The 14,663-nt window shown below is 39.1% G+C and overlaps 1 protein-coding gene across 3 annotated transcripts in view; it reads left to right on the top strand.

Moving 5' to 3' along the window:
- acsf3 (acyl-CoA synthetase family member 3) overlaps positions 1-13,296 on the top strand; it is a 59,819-nt gene extending 46,523 nt beyond the window's left edge. The window contains exons 8-11 of one of the 3 annotated variants that reach the window (XR_004577181.2): positions 6,027-6,161; positions 6,359-6,470; positions 8,835-8,961; positions 11,986-12,121. Coding sequence is in view for 2 of the 3 variants with exons in the window: in XM_034299420.2 (XP_034155311.2) it covers positions 6,027-6,161; positions 6,359-6,470; positions 11,986-12,103 (365 nt within the window). In the remaining variant the exon portion in view is untranslated. Of the gene's footprint in view, positions 1-6,026; positions 6,162-6,358; positions 6,471-8,834; positions 8,962-11,985 lie in introns of all 3 variants that reach the window. The other 2 variants (XM_034299420.2, XM_034299419.2) reach the window with 2 other exon arrangements.
- Positions 13,297-14,663: the final 1,367 nt, after the last annotated feature.

The raw sequence follows: 14,663 nt of genomic DNA, 5'->3' as shown, positions 1-14,663 counted from the left end.
GAAAGCTTATTGCTGCGCGCAGAGCGGCGAGAGGGCCGGCCGTGATAAATTGTGTCGGCGCGGCGACAGCCGCCCGTGATGTATAATGAAATATTTATGATTTATCCCGGCTAATAAACTGAAATGAAGAGCATGATGTATGGGAACAGATGGGCCCTCTATTGACGCCGGGCTTCTCAGAGGAGAGGAAGAGAGCACAGGGGGGAAGGAGGGAGGAAGGAGAGAGGGACAGTTTATCGAAAATGAGCTAGAGGAGGGGTTTTTTTGAGCAAAAGAAAAAGGAGCAAGAGAAATACAAATGTGGAGGGAAGAAAAGGATAGAAAGAAAAGGTGAGAGGTAGTAGACAGTGGGAAGATGGATGTAGTAGGATGGGCTGAAGTGATCATGCTGTACAGCACAGGGCCGTTCAGCATGAGCGATGCAGTAAGGTATTTCTGAAGTGCCTTTCCCGTGTTAGAACAGTATCTCAGCCCTCACTGACGCTCAGAACTGAGGAAAAACATACATATTTCAGTGCATGACCTGAGAGAGCGTGGGTTTCTGTTTCGTTCACCTGAGCTGAGGAGGCGTGGCCTCTGAGCCTGTCAGTCCCAGTAAAGGAGGCGTGGCCTCACACTCCTCAAAGCTACCACGAGTTTACTTAAAATGATCCTGTTTGCACAAAACTGACTTGTGTCATATCACATAGCTTTACACAGAGTATGGCTGAGTTGTTAATTACAGTAAATGTATACATACATTGAATCTTTGATCATGTATCGAGGCACAATATGTTTTGAAATGAGACACACACTGGGTCAAATTAAAAATAAAAAAAAATTAAAATTTTTTAATTTCATTCAGATTTTAATTCCTTGAAATGTTTAGTATCTTTTTAGTACATTTAATAATCTTCTTGTTAATAAATCTAATAAATTATATAATAATTTTTTTTTTCTTTCAATTTAAGCTTCTCTAACATAGTCAGGCAGAATCCTAAATAGTTTCCTATTCATTATATCTAATACATAATATTGTTCGAAACCCAAGATTGTGCACTATATGAGCATTTGAGCCACAGACAAAAAGTTGGAAATTACTGACCACATACTGATATCACTTTGAAGTACACATTCTTTGTTTATAATGAGCAAAATAATAATTGAAAAATTTGGAAAATCTTGTATGCTAAAATAGAATAATCCCATGTATTTTTTTTATAGTGATTTTCCTACATTATGTGCCAGAAGGGTAGACAAGTTTAGAAAACGTATTTCGATACTTATTTTAGGTAACTAAAAGTAAACCATGGGATCTTAAACATCTTAAACAATTTGGGTTTTTTATGTTTGTTTTTTTGTTTTTGAAAATGTAATATTTGTTCTGACAGGCTGCTACACACCTCTGAGACAGCGAACCCTAGTCTGAGGTAAAAAGCACCAGTTTGGGTGGAAACTTTCGTCCCTCACACACAGCTGATCTCTTAACTGCAGGCAGGTCTGGATTTAAGTGAGCTGCAGCAGGTGTGAGCTGATTGGCTGAAGTGCCTTTTCCTGTGTGTGTGTTGATGTGTAGACGCTTCAGGCTGTTTGGTGAGGCTTTATGAGCGCTGTGACTCATCGCCTACTGAGCATCTCTAACCAGTCACCACCTGCCAGTCACACACACACACACACACACACACACACACACACACACACACACACACACAGTGAGAGAGAGAGAGTCTCACTCACTCACTCGCTCACTCCACCACAGCTGGGGCCTGCAGCTTGTAATGATCTCCACTACACTCAGCACGTCTCTATCTCTCCATCTCTTCCTTTCTTTTACTCTCTTTTCTTCTCTTTTCCTTTCATTCTATCTGTCTCCCTCTTTCCACTTTCTCTCTCTCTTAATATATCTCTCATTTTTCTCTTTCTCTTACACCCTCTATCTCCACATAGCTTCCTGTCTTTTTCTCTGTCTCGTTTACTCTCTCTTTTTCTCCCCCGCTTTCTCACTTTTCCTTTCCTCTTCTCTCTCTCTCTCTTCCCTCCACAGTGACCCATTTTCTCTCCTCATCATTGCTCTGTCCCACCTGAGCCCCCTCATCATTCAGTGAGTGCTCTTCTCACCTGTCTCTCTCTCTCTCTCTCTCTCTCTCTCGCTCTCTCTCTCTCTCTATCCCTCCCTCTCTCCCTCCCTCTCACCACAGTCCTCTGCACTGTGAAAGGGGAGGAAATAGGTGTTACACTTTCTTTCGTTAGTGTGTGATGGGTTTTCTGCTGCCTGAGTGCCTCTTTTTGCCAGCCTTACAATATTGTGTGTGTGTGTGTGTGTGTGTGTGTGTGTGTGTAAAAGAGAATAATTAAGGAGTTTCCAGTTGACCAGCTCTGTATGATCCCGACTGGTTCAGGATTTTCCACAAATCTTATTAAAGTCACCCCAAAGGATTTCCTTCATATTGATCTTTGTAGAGGTCATTTTGTATGTGTGTGTATATTGATGTACAGTCAGCTCCAGAATTATTGGCACCCTTGGTAAAGATGGGTATAAAAAGGTTATTGAAAAAATGTCTTTGGTTGATTAGCTTTATCTCTCACTGAGAGAACTCTAACCTGAAGTACATTTATTCCAAGAAAATAAATAAAACCTTAACACACAAAAAAAATGTAAATATAACATGTACTGCATTTTTTTTTTTTACACAAAGTTGTTTTTTTTTCAGTTGTGCACATAAATGATGTGTAAATTCCCCTGAAATCACACAACCACATTTTGTACACTTTATTTTAAAATAATAATCTACGTAGATGTCATTGTTTATGGAGTGCCCCACTGTCTCATGTCACGTTTTCATTGAGCTGTGTTATAATTACAGCTGCTCCACTTCAGCTGTCCTTAGTGTTTCATCTACACAGTTATACATTCAGGCATTTCAAAATTATTATTATTATTATTATTATTATTAAACTGAAGTTAGCTAAATAGATCTGTCTTTGACTAATTGCTAGTTTGGACATGTACTGTTTGTGTTTAGCTTTTGTTTTGATCCAAAACTAGTTTTGTGCTGAGTCAGCGTTTCAACCTAGAGTTTAAATTCGAGCTGTTTGCATATTGGTTGCTATAGTTCTGCAGGTCGTGCTGTACTTGCTGTTTTACAATCTTGTGCCCCTTTTTATTCTTCCGTGGTACCGTGTTGCCTCCAGGCAACATGAACAATTTTGGCTTGCTGCAGCAAAATCAACAAGTAATTTTCTGAGTTCATGCTTTATCAAGGGGGAGGACCCAATACTAACCAATAGAAATGCAAAAATTGGTCATGTGATTCACTAGCAGCCAATTTGATTCAGCACCATATTATCTCTAGTAACCACTGACCCTTTGACCAATGTTACAGTCATTCTTCATCAAGATAATAAAAAGTGTAATCCATATTTAAATCAAGATGCATTTTGGGTAAATTTATATCAGAAATATGGAAATGTGTGTTAGAAAATCATGAAATTGTGCACATTGCCCTGAGGCAAAACATTAGGAATAATTATTTCATCAGCAAGCTATTAACCAATTATATATATATATATATATATATATATATATATATATATATATATATATATATATATATATATATATATATATATAATATAAAATGTATGAAATTATAGTACATTATTTTATTATAAGAGAAATCTCTTAAAAAGAAGGTAGCACTCCCAGTGGATGATAGTGAGGATATGTTGGCATTTAATGATAAGAAAAATGATGAGCAACCCTACATGTAGAAAGAGAGTGATGATGATGACGAGGGTGAAGATGGAGGTACGGTGATGGTACCAAATCTACAGGAAGAAAGTGAGAGTGAGGATGAGGATGATGGAGGAGGTTGAGTGGCTGGCATGATTAAAATAGGATGATTAAACAATGCATTTGTAATACATTTCACTTACCTCTTGTTCTACATGCATGCATGAATTGTTGGCTATGCAGATTTATGTTTTAAAAATATTTTCCCTTTTGTTTATGAGGACATCCGTCGTTTCAGTATTTCCCATTAGGGTACAATGGGATTCCAGTGTCCTTCAAAATGAAACAAATTTTGAAAATAAATATTGATTATGTTTAAGTAGAAAAAAACACTACAATATTTTTAACCCAATGGTATTATAATGCGTACAGTAAAGGGTTTACTTTGAGCACTTGTCCCTCTAAAGGTCTCTACACGGCCCTGATTAGCGTCACGCTGAAACCTCAGTATGTGTTGGGTTGTTCAAACTGACATGCGTTTGTAGTTTTTGACACACTGCGATGCACAAAAACATTTCAGGGCTAGAAACTGTTTAAATTTAGAATTATTCAGCTATAGTGTGAAATATACTGTAGTATTTATAGTGTGCATGGAAGTTAGAGGTCGTAGCTTTTCTTACCATTTCATAAGTATGAATTCTAATGAAAATTGTACAGACTGTAGCATCCGCTACAAGCACACAGTGAATCAGACATCTATCATCCATTTGTTTACCTTCAGTCTGAAGAAATTGCTATAGCAGCTATACATTTTATAGATATACAACTTTTTTTTTTAACATATTTGCTTCAATATGTTGACAGTGTAGCTAATATAGATTACAAAAAGGCTATACCAGTGTAACACATTTGACTTAACTGTGACAAACCCTAAACATAGTATAGTTTATTTCTTTATTTGGAATTACTATTTTAAAAAAAAATTCCCAATCTGATAACTTGTACAGCCCAATTTTGCTGTCGCAGACAAAAGTCGCATGTTACTATTTAATCATTTGCTAGTGAGTTGAAATCAGCAGTCTCAGCTGATGACAAAGTTCAGGATTTTTTATTAATATCTCAGAGTGTGAGCGCTGCTACGACGCTCATCTAAATGCCACCAACCGAAGGATGCTACAGGATTATATGAAAGTCAAAGTACAGCTACGGCTACAATAGTGTCACATGGTTGAACATGAAGGAAACATGCTTAAAGGACAAAGCTAACGGTGAGGATTGCTAGAGGATTGTTAGAAGATTGTATAATCTGACATGGAGAACACATTAGTGTGCAGACTGTTATAGAATTCAAAGATTTTATTTGGCTCATCTTTGTACAGTGTGATGTAATAATCTTAAAGACAGCCAAAATGGCATAGTGTAAACTGGGTTAGAGTGGCTACTCTTACTACAAACCTTGGAGCACAATATCTACATATAGTGGGTGTTTACTCACCGTCCACTTTATTAGGAACATCTTTGCACCTGCACATTGATGCAGTTATCCATGTGGCAGCAGCACAATGCATAAAATCATGCAGATACAGGTCAAGAGCTTCAGTTATTGCTCAGATCAACCATCAGAACATTAAGTGTGGCATGAATGTTTGTACCAAATGGGCTAGATTGAGTATTTCAGAAACTGCTGATCTCCTGGGATTTTCCCAAACAACAGTCTCGAGAGTTTAAACAGAATGGTGTGAAGCCTCAGATTCCAGTTCTTGGCTGACAGGAGTGGAATCTAATGTGGTCTTTTGCTATTGTAGTCCATCCACCTCAAGGTTCGATGTTTTGTGCATGCTGAAATGCCTTTTTGCTCACCACGGTTGTAAAGAGTGATTATTCGAGTTAATATATCTTTCTTGGTAGCTCGAACCAATCTGGCCATTTTCCTCTGACCTCTCTTATCAACAAGGCGTTTCCCTCTGCAGAACTGTTGCTCACTCAGTGTTGTTTGTTTTTCGCACCATTTTGTTGTGTGTAAAATTTCCAGGAGATCAGCAGTTTATGAAATACTCAAACCAGCCCTTCTGGTACCATGCCACCATCAAAGTCACAGTGATCACACTTTTTCTTCATTCTGATGTTTGAGGTGAACATTAACCGAAGCTCTTGACCTGTATTGTGCTGCTGCCACATGATTGGCTGATTAGATAACTGCATGAATATGCAAGTGTACAGGTGTTCCTAATAAAGTGGACAGTGAATGTATAGTGAACGTTGCTAATCATAATATGCGGCAACTAAAGTTAGCTTTTTATCTTTTTTTTTTCAGGTGACACTGCAGTCTACAAAGATGGAGTCTACTGGATCATGGGGCGAACGTCTGTAGACATCATAAAGAGCGGCGGCTACAAGATCAGCGCTCTGGAGGTGGAGCGCCACCTGCTGGCCCACCCTGACATCACAGGTACATGACACAAATGCATTTTGGAAGGAGAGCTGTAACATGCGATTGGTTTAGTAAAAAGAAGCTAGTGGGTTCAAGGTAGTGAAATTGTCACATTAGTTGTACTATAAGAAGTAACCTGTATCTTTTAAAGTAGCCAATGACAGAAATCATAAGTCCACATTAGAACTTGTATGCTTTCTCATTCTATTTGTAAGATGTGGCTGTAATCGGGGCGCGGGACTCCACCTGGGGGCAGAAGGTTGTCGCGGTTGTGCAGATGAAGAATGGGAAGACTATAAGCCTTCCTGAGCTGAAGGCCTGGGCCAGGTAACTCCTTACTGAAACATCACCTTCCCCTTACTGACCCCACCCCTTCTCTTCATCTAAATGTGCTGTATGAGATACCTTTTAAGGAAAAGTGGCGCATTGTTCTGAGGGTGAAGCTAATTACAATGCCTATAATATAAACAAGCCTTCATGAAATGATCCAGATCCCTTCCATGGCAGTATTGTGATGAGGAGGGATGCTATTGGATGCCATTTCCTGAGTTAAAATAAAATACAAATATCATCTCAGTTATAAAAACTAGCATCTCCTATTTCCATTCTCCTTGGATTGGCATCAATATATTACTTAAGATGTCTTTAATTTATGTATGTATCCAGTAGGACAATTATGTTTATGCAAGCAAACACTAGGTAGCTGTGAACTTTGTTTAAAAACAAATAAAAGATATAATAAATGCTAAAGAGTGGAAGTTGATAAGACAGTTAATTCGAGTTCATAACCTCAATTTTACTGTCTTGTCGTATTGTCTAAATAATTAACTATACTGTGTCACATTAAGCTACCAGAATAAGACAAAGTGATCCACAATATTTGTTGGGTTGCCAACAGTTACTAGGCAAGTTAACTAGCCAAGCTTAACCAGGTGTATTGCTACTAATAGTCTAGCTACAGTTTGTTTTCAAATATCAATATCCTTAGGTTAGTGAAAAACTAGTGAGTGGAGAAAAAAAAAAAGCCAGCAATAAGGTCTCAAGACATAGAATGATTGAGCAAGATGCAAAAACATTACTTTCTGTAGGATTAAAAATGACCCTTATTGTGTCTCACTTTTATTCACTCTGTTAACACAGAGAGCTATGTATATTTCCGTGAGAACATAGCTAGGAATTAAGGTAAGGTACTGCCATGTTCTGTAGGAGTTACAGCATTAATAGTGTTACAGGCAGGAGCACAGAATGACTGCCCTAAATGCTCCAAGCATCATCACTTTCTATAATCATTCTCCTGCTAGTTTTGTGACTATGGATTGCTTGAAACTGGGTAATTCATATATCATCCATGAATGAATTCCACTTTTTTTTCCCCAAAATTTTGGTCATTTGTCAAATACCTGCCAGTAGCTACCTGTTCCCATCACACGACAGCTACCAACTGGCGAGGGTGAAGGCTATCACCTACTTTCTCCCAGTCACGTGAAGCTAGCCATTGCATCATTCTGAGTTGCTGCTCGTGCTGCATCACAAAGCAGTCTTAAGACACTCGGAGGAAAGCACTATCTGCCCTCTTCCGCATACATGAGCTTACAGATGCCTGTGATTTGCTAGTATTCCTCTGACTGAAGGAAGATCAAGCCAATTTTGTTCAGGATTCAAACTCATGATCACCCAACAACAGGAGGAACGCTTTTCCATAGTGCCACTCAGGGGCATGATATGTCGTAATTTTTTTAAAAATAAAAGTAAATGAAAAGAAGAATGTAAGATAAGAAGTGACAGTGCTTGTATCAATAGTCCATGGATTTTTGTTTAGAGCTCTCTGTCAGCACGTTATGCACTGTTTATCTGTCACAACCAAATCACAATACATCTTATATCCTGTGTTTATAATGCAAACAAGGAGACTGATCTGACAATATGGTGGATTGTTCTCACAATGCAGTGCGACGTGACACAAATTCACACGCCCTGTTGAAAAATTAGAACATATCCATTGCTTTGTCACAGTTTTGTTTAGTGATAAGTGCTTTAAGGTAGGTGAACTGGTGAACTGGTTGGTCTTTGGCTTTGTAGGCAGGCATTAGTGTTTTAAATCTGATGTGGCAGTTACAGGAAGATAGTGACATGGTGTGGGAGAACTTGTCTTGTTGCTGAATTCTGAATCAGTTGCACGGGGCAGCTTGGCATGCAGGGGCAGAACTGCCAGTAATTGAGTCTTGAGTGGCCTCCGTGGATAGAATCTCCATGGCCGGATCCTCCTGCTGTTGTAAAGGAGAATACTGCATAAGGAGAGAAGGACAGTTGGTTGTCCAGCACAACCCCAAAGTTGCATGCAGTGTCAGATGGTGTGTTCTGACTGTTGTGTCCCTGAACATCGTGTCTGGAAAACGTCGTACTCAAAGTGCGTGTGTGTATATGTGTGAATGTTTTAGTCATTTAGTCATTGTTTCACTGCTCATCTGAGAAACTTTGATCTTCAGTATTATAGCACAAGTCCTCATTCTTCCTAAACCCATCTTCTCTCTGGGAAGTTCTCCAAACACTAGATACGTTTGTTAACTTTTTTCTCATGCTCCAAATCCTCAATCTCAATCTGTCAGCTGATGAAACACGGCAATGATGAAATGTGTTTATTTCGACGTATGCAGCACTGAGTTAAAACAGCGTGTGGATTGTGTTGTGGAGTGAGTGTGTGTGCTGAGGTGCGCAGGCTTGCGTCAGAGCATGGAGTGTGTTGAATCACGCAGCAGGCTGACGGTCCCTCCGGGCCACTGCCAAATCGATGTGGATGTTCAAGAACACAGCTTTTTGAGTGAGTACACTTTTTTTCCACTCACACACATCCACAGCTACTCGTATGCGTCTAAGCAGCTGTGTGCTGATAGAGCCGGGGCAGCGATGAATGAAGGGATGCAGCCAAAATGGCTCTCTGCTCATGAACACTGAATAGGGCATGAGCTACTGTTTTTTTCACCCTATATAGTGCACATTTCGTCACGTAGTAAGGCAACACAAGCTGGTTTCCTTCTGTTTAATCCCTTGTTTTTTTACTTTTTTGAGTTTTTTTTAATATATATAATTTTACTCACCTGTGTTGTGCCCCGATACAAATCTATTAAAAAACAGCTCCAAATGCCAAGTGATCTCTCTCTCTCTCTCTCTCAATCTCTCTCGCTCTCTCGCTCTCGCTCTCTGTTTCTCTCTCTCACTTTCTCTCTCCATGCGTCGTTTTATTTATGTTTTTTTCTTGCACATTTTAGTGCGTCTGAATGCTAAAACAGCTCCATATGGTGTGGGGGTCTTAGTGCTATGGCTGTGTTTTGTTGGTTGTACGTGTATGTGTGTGGTTATGTATGAGCGTGTGTGTGTGTGTGCTTGTTTGTTTGCATGAGTGTATACGCTTGAGAAGCTGTAGTGTTGACCTGTCCTTGCTCCTGCCAGCATAGCCTGAGGTAGTGTTTTACACACGTAAACACACCTTAGTGAGGTACTTTCACTGCTTTGTGTATTACCACAGCTCTGACCAGGGTGTTTGCGAATCCTTAAAACGTATTCAATTAGCTGAAATTGCATTTTAAGATTTAAAGGCATTAATTAGTAATAAACTGTCTTAAATTTACATTTTTGAATGGAATTAAATCCGTTTGGAACACGCAGACAGTGGATACATCGTGTGCTAAACAGGGATATGTGTTAAACTGAGGTGAGGGTTAGCTGCCTGCTGTCGGTCTGCCATACACTGAGGTGCACTGATATGGGGATAATCAAAAGGTGCTGGGAATAATGAAACTTCAGTGATTTCCGAGGAACATTTTTCTTGCTGAGGAATTAGACAGTTTTCCTTATGTGTACTTTTTGTGTGTGTATTCAGAAAAGGTTGTAAAACTGTATTTAACTTGGGGATACCTGCTGACAGCCTGTAAATAAGTTTATACCTAACCATAATGCTAAGGTTAAAGGAATGGTTTGGGGAAAAAAATAAATAAATAAATGTAGACAGTTTCCCCCTTTACCCTAAATTCCATTTGATAAGCTAAAGCATATTTGTTTCTGAGGTTTTGTGTTGTGAATCAATAAACCTCTCACAATAAAGAACAAAATAATAACTAGTTTTGTACTTTACTAGTTCCTGGTAATGCTGAATTGTGCAAATCAGTAAGTCAGTGGTAGGTTTTTTTTTTTTTTTGTTTTTTTTTTTGGCAAAGCATCCAATACATCTGGCAAATTTTCATTCCACCCATACCCCACCACCCCAACACACACCCACACACACCCCACACGAAACATACTGTAAATTTTTTATTGTTGCTTTGATTCAGAGTTCTGCTTTCCAACATCTGCTTGAAACGTCTTCATTACTGTAACAAAACTGGTATGCATATGCTCTTATGCATACATACTTACATAGTCTATGTCTGTGTGAGTGCGCTACACATAAAAAGGCCTGTATATATCTTATTTATTTGTTTTCTTTCTTTTGCACAGACACACAGAATGCTCATTCCTCAGTGCCCCAGCTCCAGCTGTCATTTTCCATATTTGTCACTCTTTATATGGTATATATTGCAACAGAGAGACAAGATATGATGAGCCCCAACACACGTGCGCACACACACACACACACACACACACACACACATGCACAGATACCCCAGGACACACAAAGAAAAGAAGTACAACAACAAAACAGACAGTGAGTCTAACATGTGTGAAAGGTAAATTGATTGTGTGCGTAGAGAACAGAAGAGACAAAAAGAAAAACAGACAGACGCTGTGCTGGAAGGGACGTGTGCTGAAGAAACAAAACACAAAAAAAAATCTCTACAAAAAGTGTGAGATGTTAAAAAAAAAAAAAAAAAAAAAAAAGGAAGAAAGAAAACCTCCAGGCCCCAGGACTTACCATAACAACCATGCCTTTACAAAGTCTACACATTTAATTAACTCAGCACTCAGCTTGGGGTTTTATTTTTTGTTATTTTCTTTTCATGCTAATTTTATTGTTTATGGAATTAATTGAATTGTACATGTCTTGAAGCGATCTGAAACACAGCATGGAAAAGCTGGGTGTAAAGATATGGGGATGTGCTGAGAATAAACTCTTATTTCATATTAGTTTTAGGCAGATAAGTTACTGTTCTCCAGCATCAGTGTCTTCTCTATATCTGTCTGTCTGTCTGTCTGTCTGTCCTCATCCATTTGTCATTATAGTTACACACTAACCCCAAGCCCCCCAATCATTGTGAGGACCTTCATCTGATGTAATCATTAATGCAGATAATTAATGCCATGCTTACACCCGAACATTAACCTCAGTAACGAAAGCGTTTGGCTCTTTTAGATTTTTGTAAAAACACAGTTTTCCTCTTGGGGACCAGCCAGATGTCCCCACTAATGTCAAAACCATGAAATGTTCCTTTCCACACACACACACACACACACACACACACACACACACACACACACACACACACACACACACACCCACACCTGTTATAACATTGTTAGATATCATACACTACCTGTCAGGAAGTGTTTTCCATTGTTTCTTCTTACAGGGAACATGCACATTTCATTTCTGAATTTTTCTCTTTCCACCCTGAAGCCATGGGTTGTGCAAACACTGGCACTCCACTGTAATATGCTGTATCATATTGCAAACATGATATGTAGTGATGCAAATGCGGTATAGTGTTTTATAGTGTGCAGCTCTCTTACAGTTATAGAGATTCAGAATAGTTTTAGATGAGTCTATAATAGAATTTAGTGAATGGAAAATTCCATATAGACAGTATGACAAGAGTTTGTGTGTTTTTTTTGGTTTTTTTTCCCTCTTTAGAGAGCACATGGCCCCGTATACCATCCCCACTGGGCTGATTGTGGTGGAGGAGATGCCTAGGAACCAGATGGGGAAAGTGAATAAGAAAGACCTGCTGCGCCAGTTCTTCCCCCACTGACAGTCTCCTCCACTTTCCACTCTACCCACTGACCTGGGGTCAGTGCTGCGGCTTTGTGTTAAACAGTGTAAGTCTGGGATGGCTGATCCAGGACCAGCTCATGAAGAAGAACACCAGCAGACTCAGTGAAGCTTTAACTTTACCCTAATCTCTGATGATCAGAGGGAACGCTGCTCACATGCTCACATCACCTGTACCCCTGCTTAATTCTGTCTGTCACTACTTTTCTTTGCACTAAAGTAAAGCAGCACTCTTGGCTCTGAGCTCTTGTAAGGAAGGATTTTCTCTATTAACATAACTGAAGGGTTTAAAGATTCAAATCTCTCTAGGTCAGTGTATTTTAGTAATTATAATGTAAAGTATTAATCATTTTTTTATTTGAATTTTTAATAGTGCATCTTTTAAACGTTAAATGAATTGCATAATATGTTTGTTGCCTAGCAGCATTTGCCAGCCAGGCGAGTAGATCATAAGGGGTGTGTGTGTGTGTGTGTGTGTGTGTGTGTGTGTGTGTGAGCGTGAGAGAGAGAGGAGGCTCTGAAATAAGGCTTCATTATTTATTGTTTGTTAGCAATTGTCTCTTGTGGTACTGATGTATTGTAGAAATAACACAGGCCAATTGTCATTTGTAATGTCAAAGCTTCATCAGTGGGGTTTAAATAGATTTCAGGGCAGTCACAATGTCGACCAATAACATAACAAACGATGCCATATTTGGCTTCATGCTCGTGTGAGGTGACCTACTCCGTCCCAGAATGCAAGGGAAGATGTTCAACTCTGGGAATCTGGGAGTGAAAAGAAAGAAGCAGTGTATAAGAAATGGAAATATGTATTTTTATATGCATGTACTGTATATCAGATAAAAAGAAAAGAATTGATGAATTGCACAATAATGTTTAAAATGAGTTAAAAATACAAATATAGAAAGTCTAGAAATGATAGAAAGATTTTTAAATTTTTCATTTATTATTATACACTATGGAAGGATGTATTCATCTTAATATAAGAATATAGACAATCTATAATTGTATGTTATATATTAAGTTATCAATTTATCAGGTTCAGAACATGTCACTTTTGAAAGTTTACAGTAACTGACTTTAGCCCATGTTTGGTGATGTGGAAGCTTTTGTCCATTTTGTGTTAAATTGTTTAATAAAACATGAACCATGATGAAACTAGAGTAGAAACTTTTTTGACAGAAAACAATATGGTGGTTATATCTAGATTTTAGTGTCATGTGACCATTTTTTCATCACATGTCTCACTTGAAACTAACCAACCAAGCCATTCAGCAGAAAATATAATATCGGAAGATATCGGAAAATATCGGCGAAGCAGGAGATGAGAACCTTTCTCAGTTTCACCCTGGAAAATAATGTGATGTCTATATTTAATAGGACGTTGCACCACAGTGAAAGGATAATTGCTGTCTACAGAAGGATGCTGCTGTTCTTTATTCCTGAAAGACAAATAAAGGACATCTCCAGGGCCTTTTCAGAGAAAATTCAGTTCAGTGTTCAGTCTTCCCCTTGAGACATACAAGCAGCCTGCAAGTTTCTTCCTCAGGTCAGATCAGTGGATATGTGTGTGTGGCACATTTTACCCTCTTTGTGTTCCTATTTTGAAAATATGACCACTCTGACTTTTTTTTTTAAACACAAAATAGAGTTCTCACTTAAAAAGGCCAAATAATTCTTTTGGGAAATTAAACTTGGGGGAAATTGAGTTTAGGCATCATTTTAACCATTTAGCTACACTAAGATAAAAGACAATATCACCATAATATTATAGGTTGGTGTATCATTAGCATTCTGTTGACTTTAAAAGCTCTGCAGTTCCATTATATTGCGTCGTACAGTGTATAGTTTCTGTTGTAATGAGTCACCACAATTTGTAAGTGATGGGACGATTGGCAGCACATAACGGCACCAGGGACACTATGCTGTTGAACTACAACAGGGAGTGAGTGAACAGAGGCAGCCATGCAGAAGACAGTGAGGGAGACAGTGGTTATCTGTTTTTCTCCCTATCTCTCTGTGTGTCTTTCCCCTGGCTGCAGTCACCAGAGAGCTGATTAAGAGAGTAGGACTATCGATTTCGGTGTGATGTGAAAGGCTGAGGTGTGCTGAGGCGTGGAGGCTTGTGGACAGGTTTGGGTAGGCAGGTAGAAGTCCCTCAAGCCTCCACTTCCCTCTGCCCCTAAACCTATTTTTGAACTTCCATGTGACTTCCTTTACCCATCCACTACCCTACATCTGCCCCTAAACCTGTCCAAAAACTTGTTCACTATCTGCCCCAACTTGCTCCAAAACCAAAACTCCCAAATCTCCACTTGCTCTTATTGCCTCCCAGACCTGCACCTACCCGCCCAAACCTCTGCTGCACCCTCTGGTCCCAACCTATCACCTTCTGCCCAAACTTGTTATCATACCTGTGCTTGCCACTTCTGTGTTCACACCTAATACTGCCCTGTACCTCCATTTTCCCCCAAACCTGGGGGAAACCCTAAAGCCAAAACCCTTCATGCTCCTTCATGCCAAACCTGCCCGTAAACTTT

The sequence above is a fragment of the Pangasianodon hypophthalmus genome, chromosome 25 (assembly GCF_027358585.1).
Source record: "Pangasianodon hypophthalmus isolate fPanHyp1 chromosome 25, fPanHyp1.pri, whole genome shotgun sequence".
Classification (NCBI taxonomy): Eukaryota; Metazoa; Chordata; class Actinopteri; order Siluriformes; family Pangasiidae; genus Pangasianodon; species Pangasianodon hypophthalmus.
Note: the sequence above shows the minus strand (reverse complement) of the source record. Positions and strands in the feature narration are given on the sequence as shown.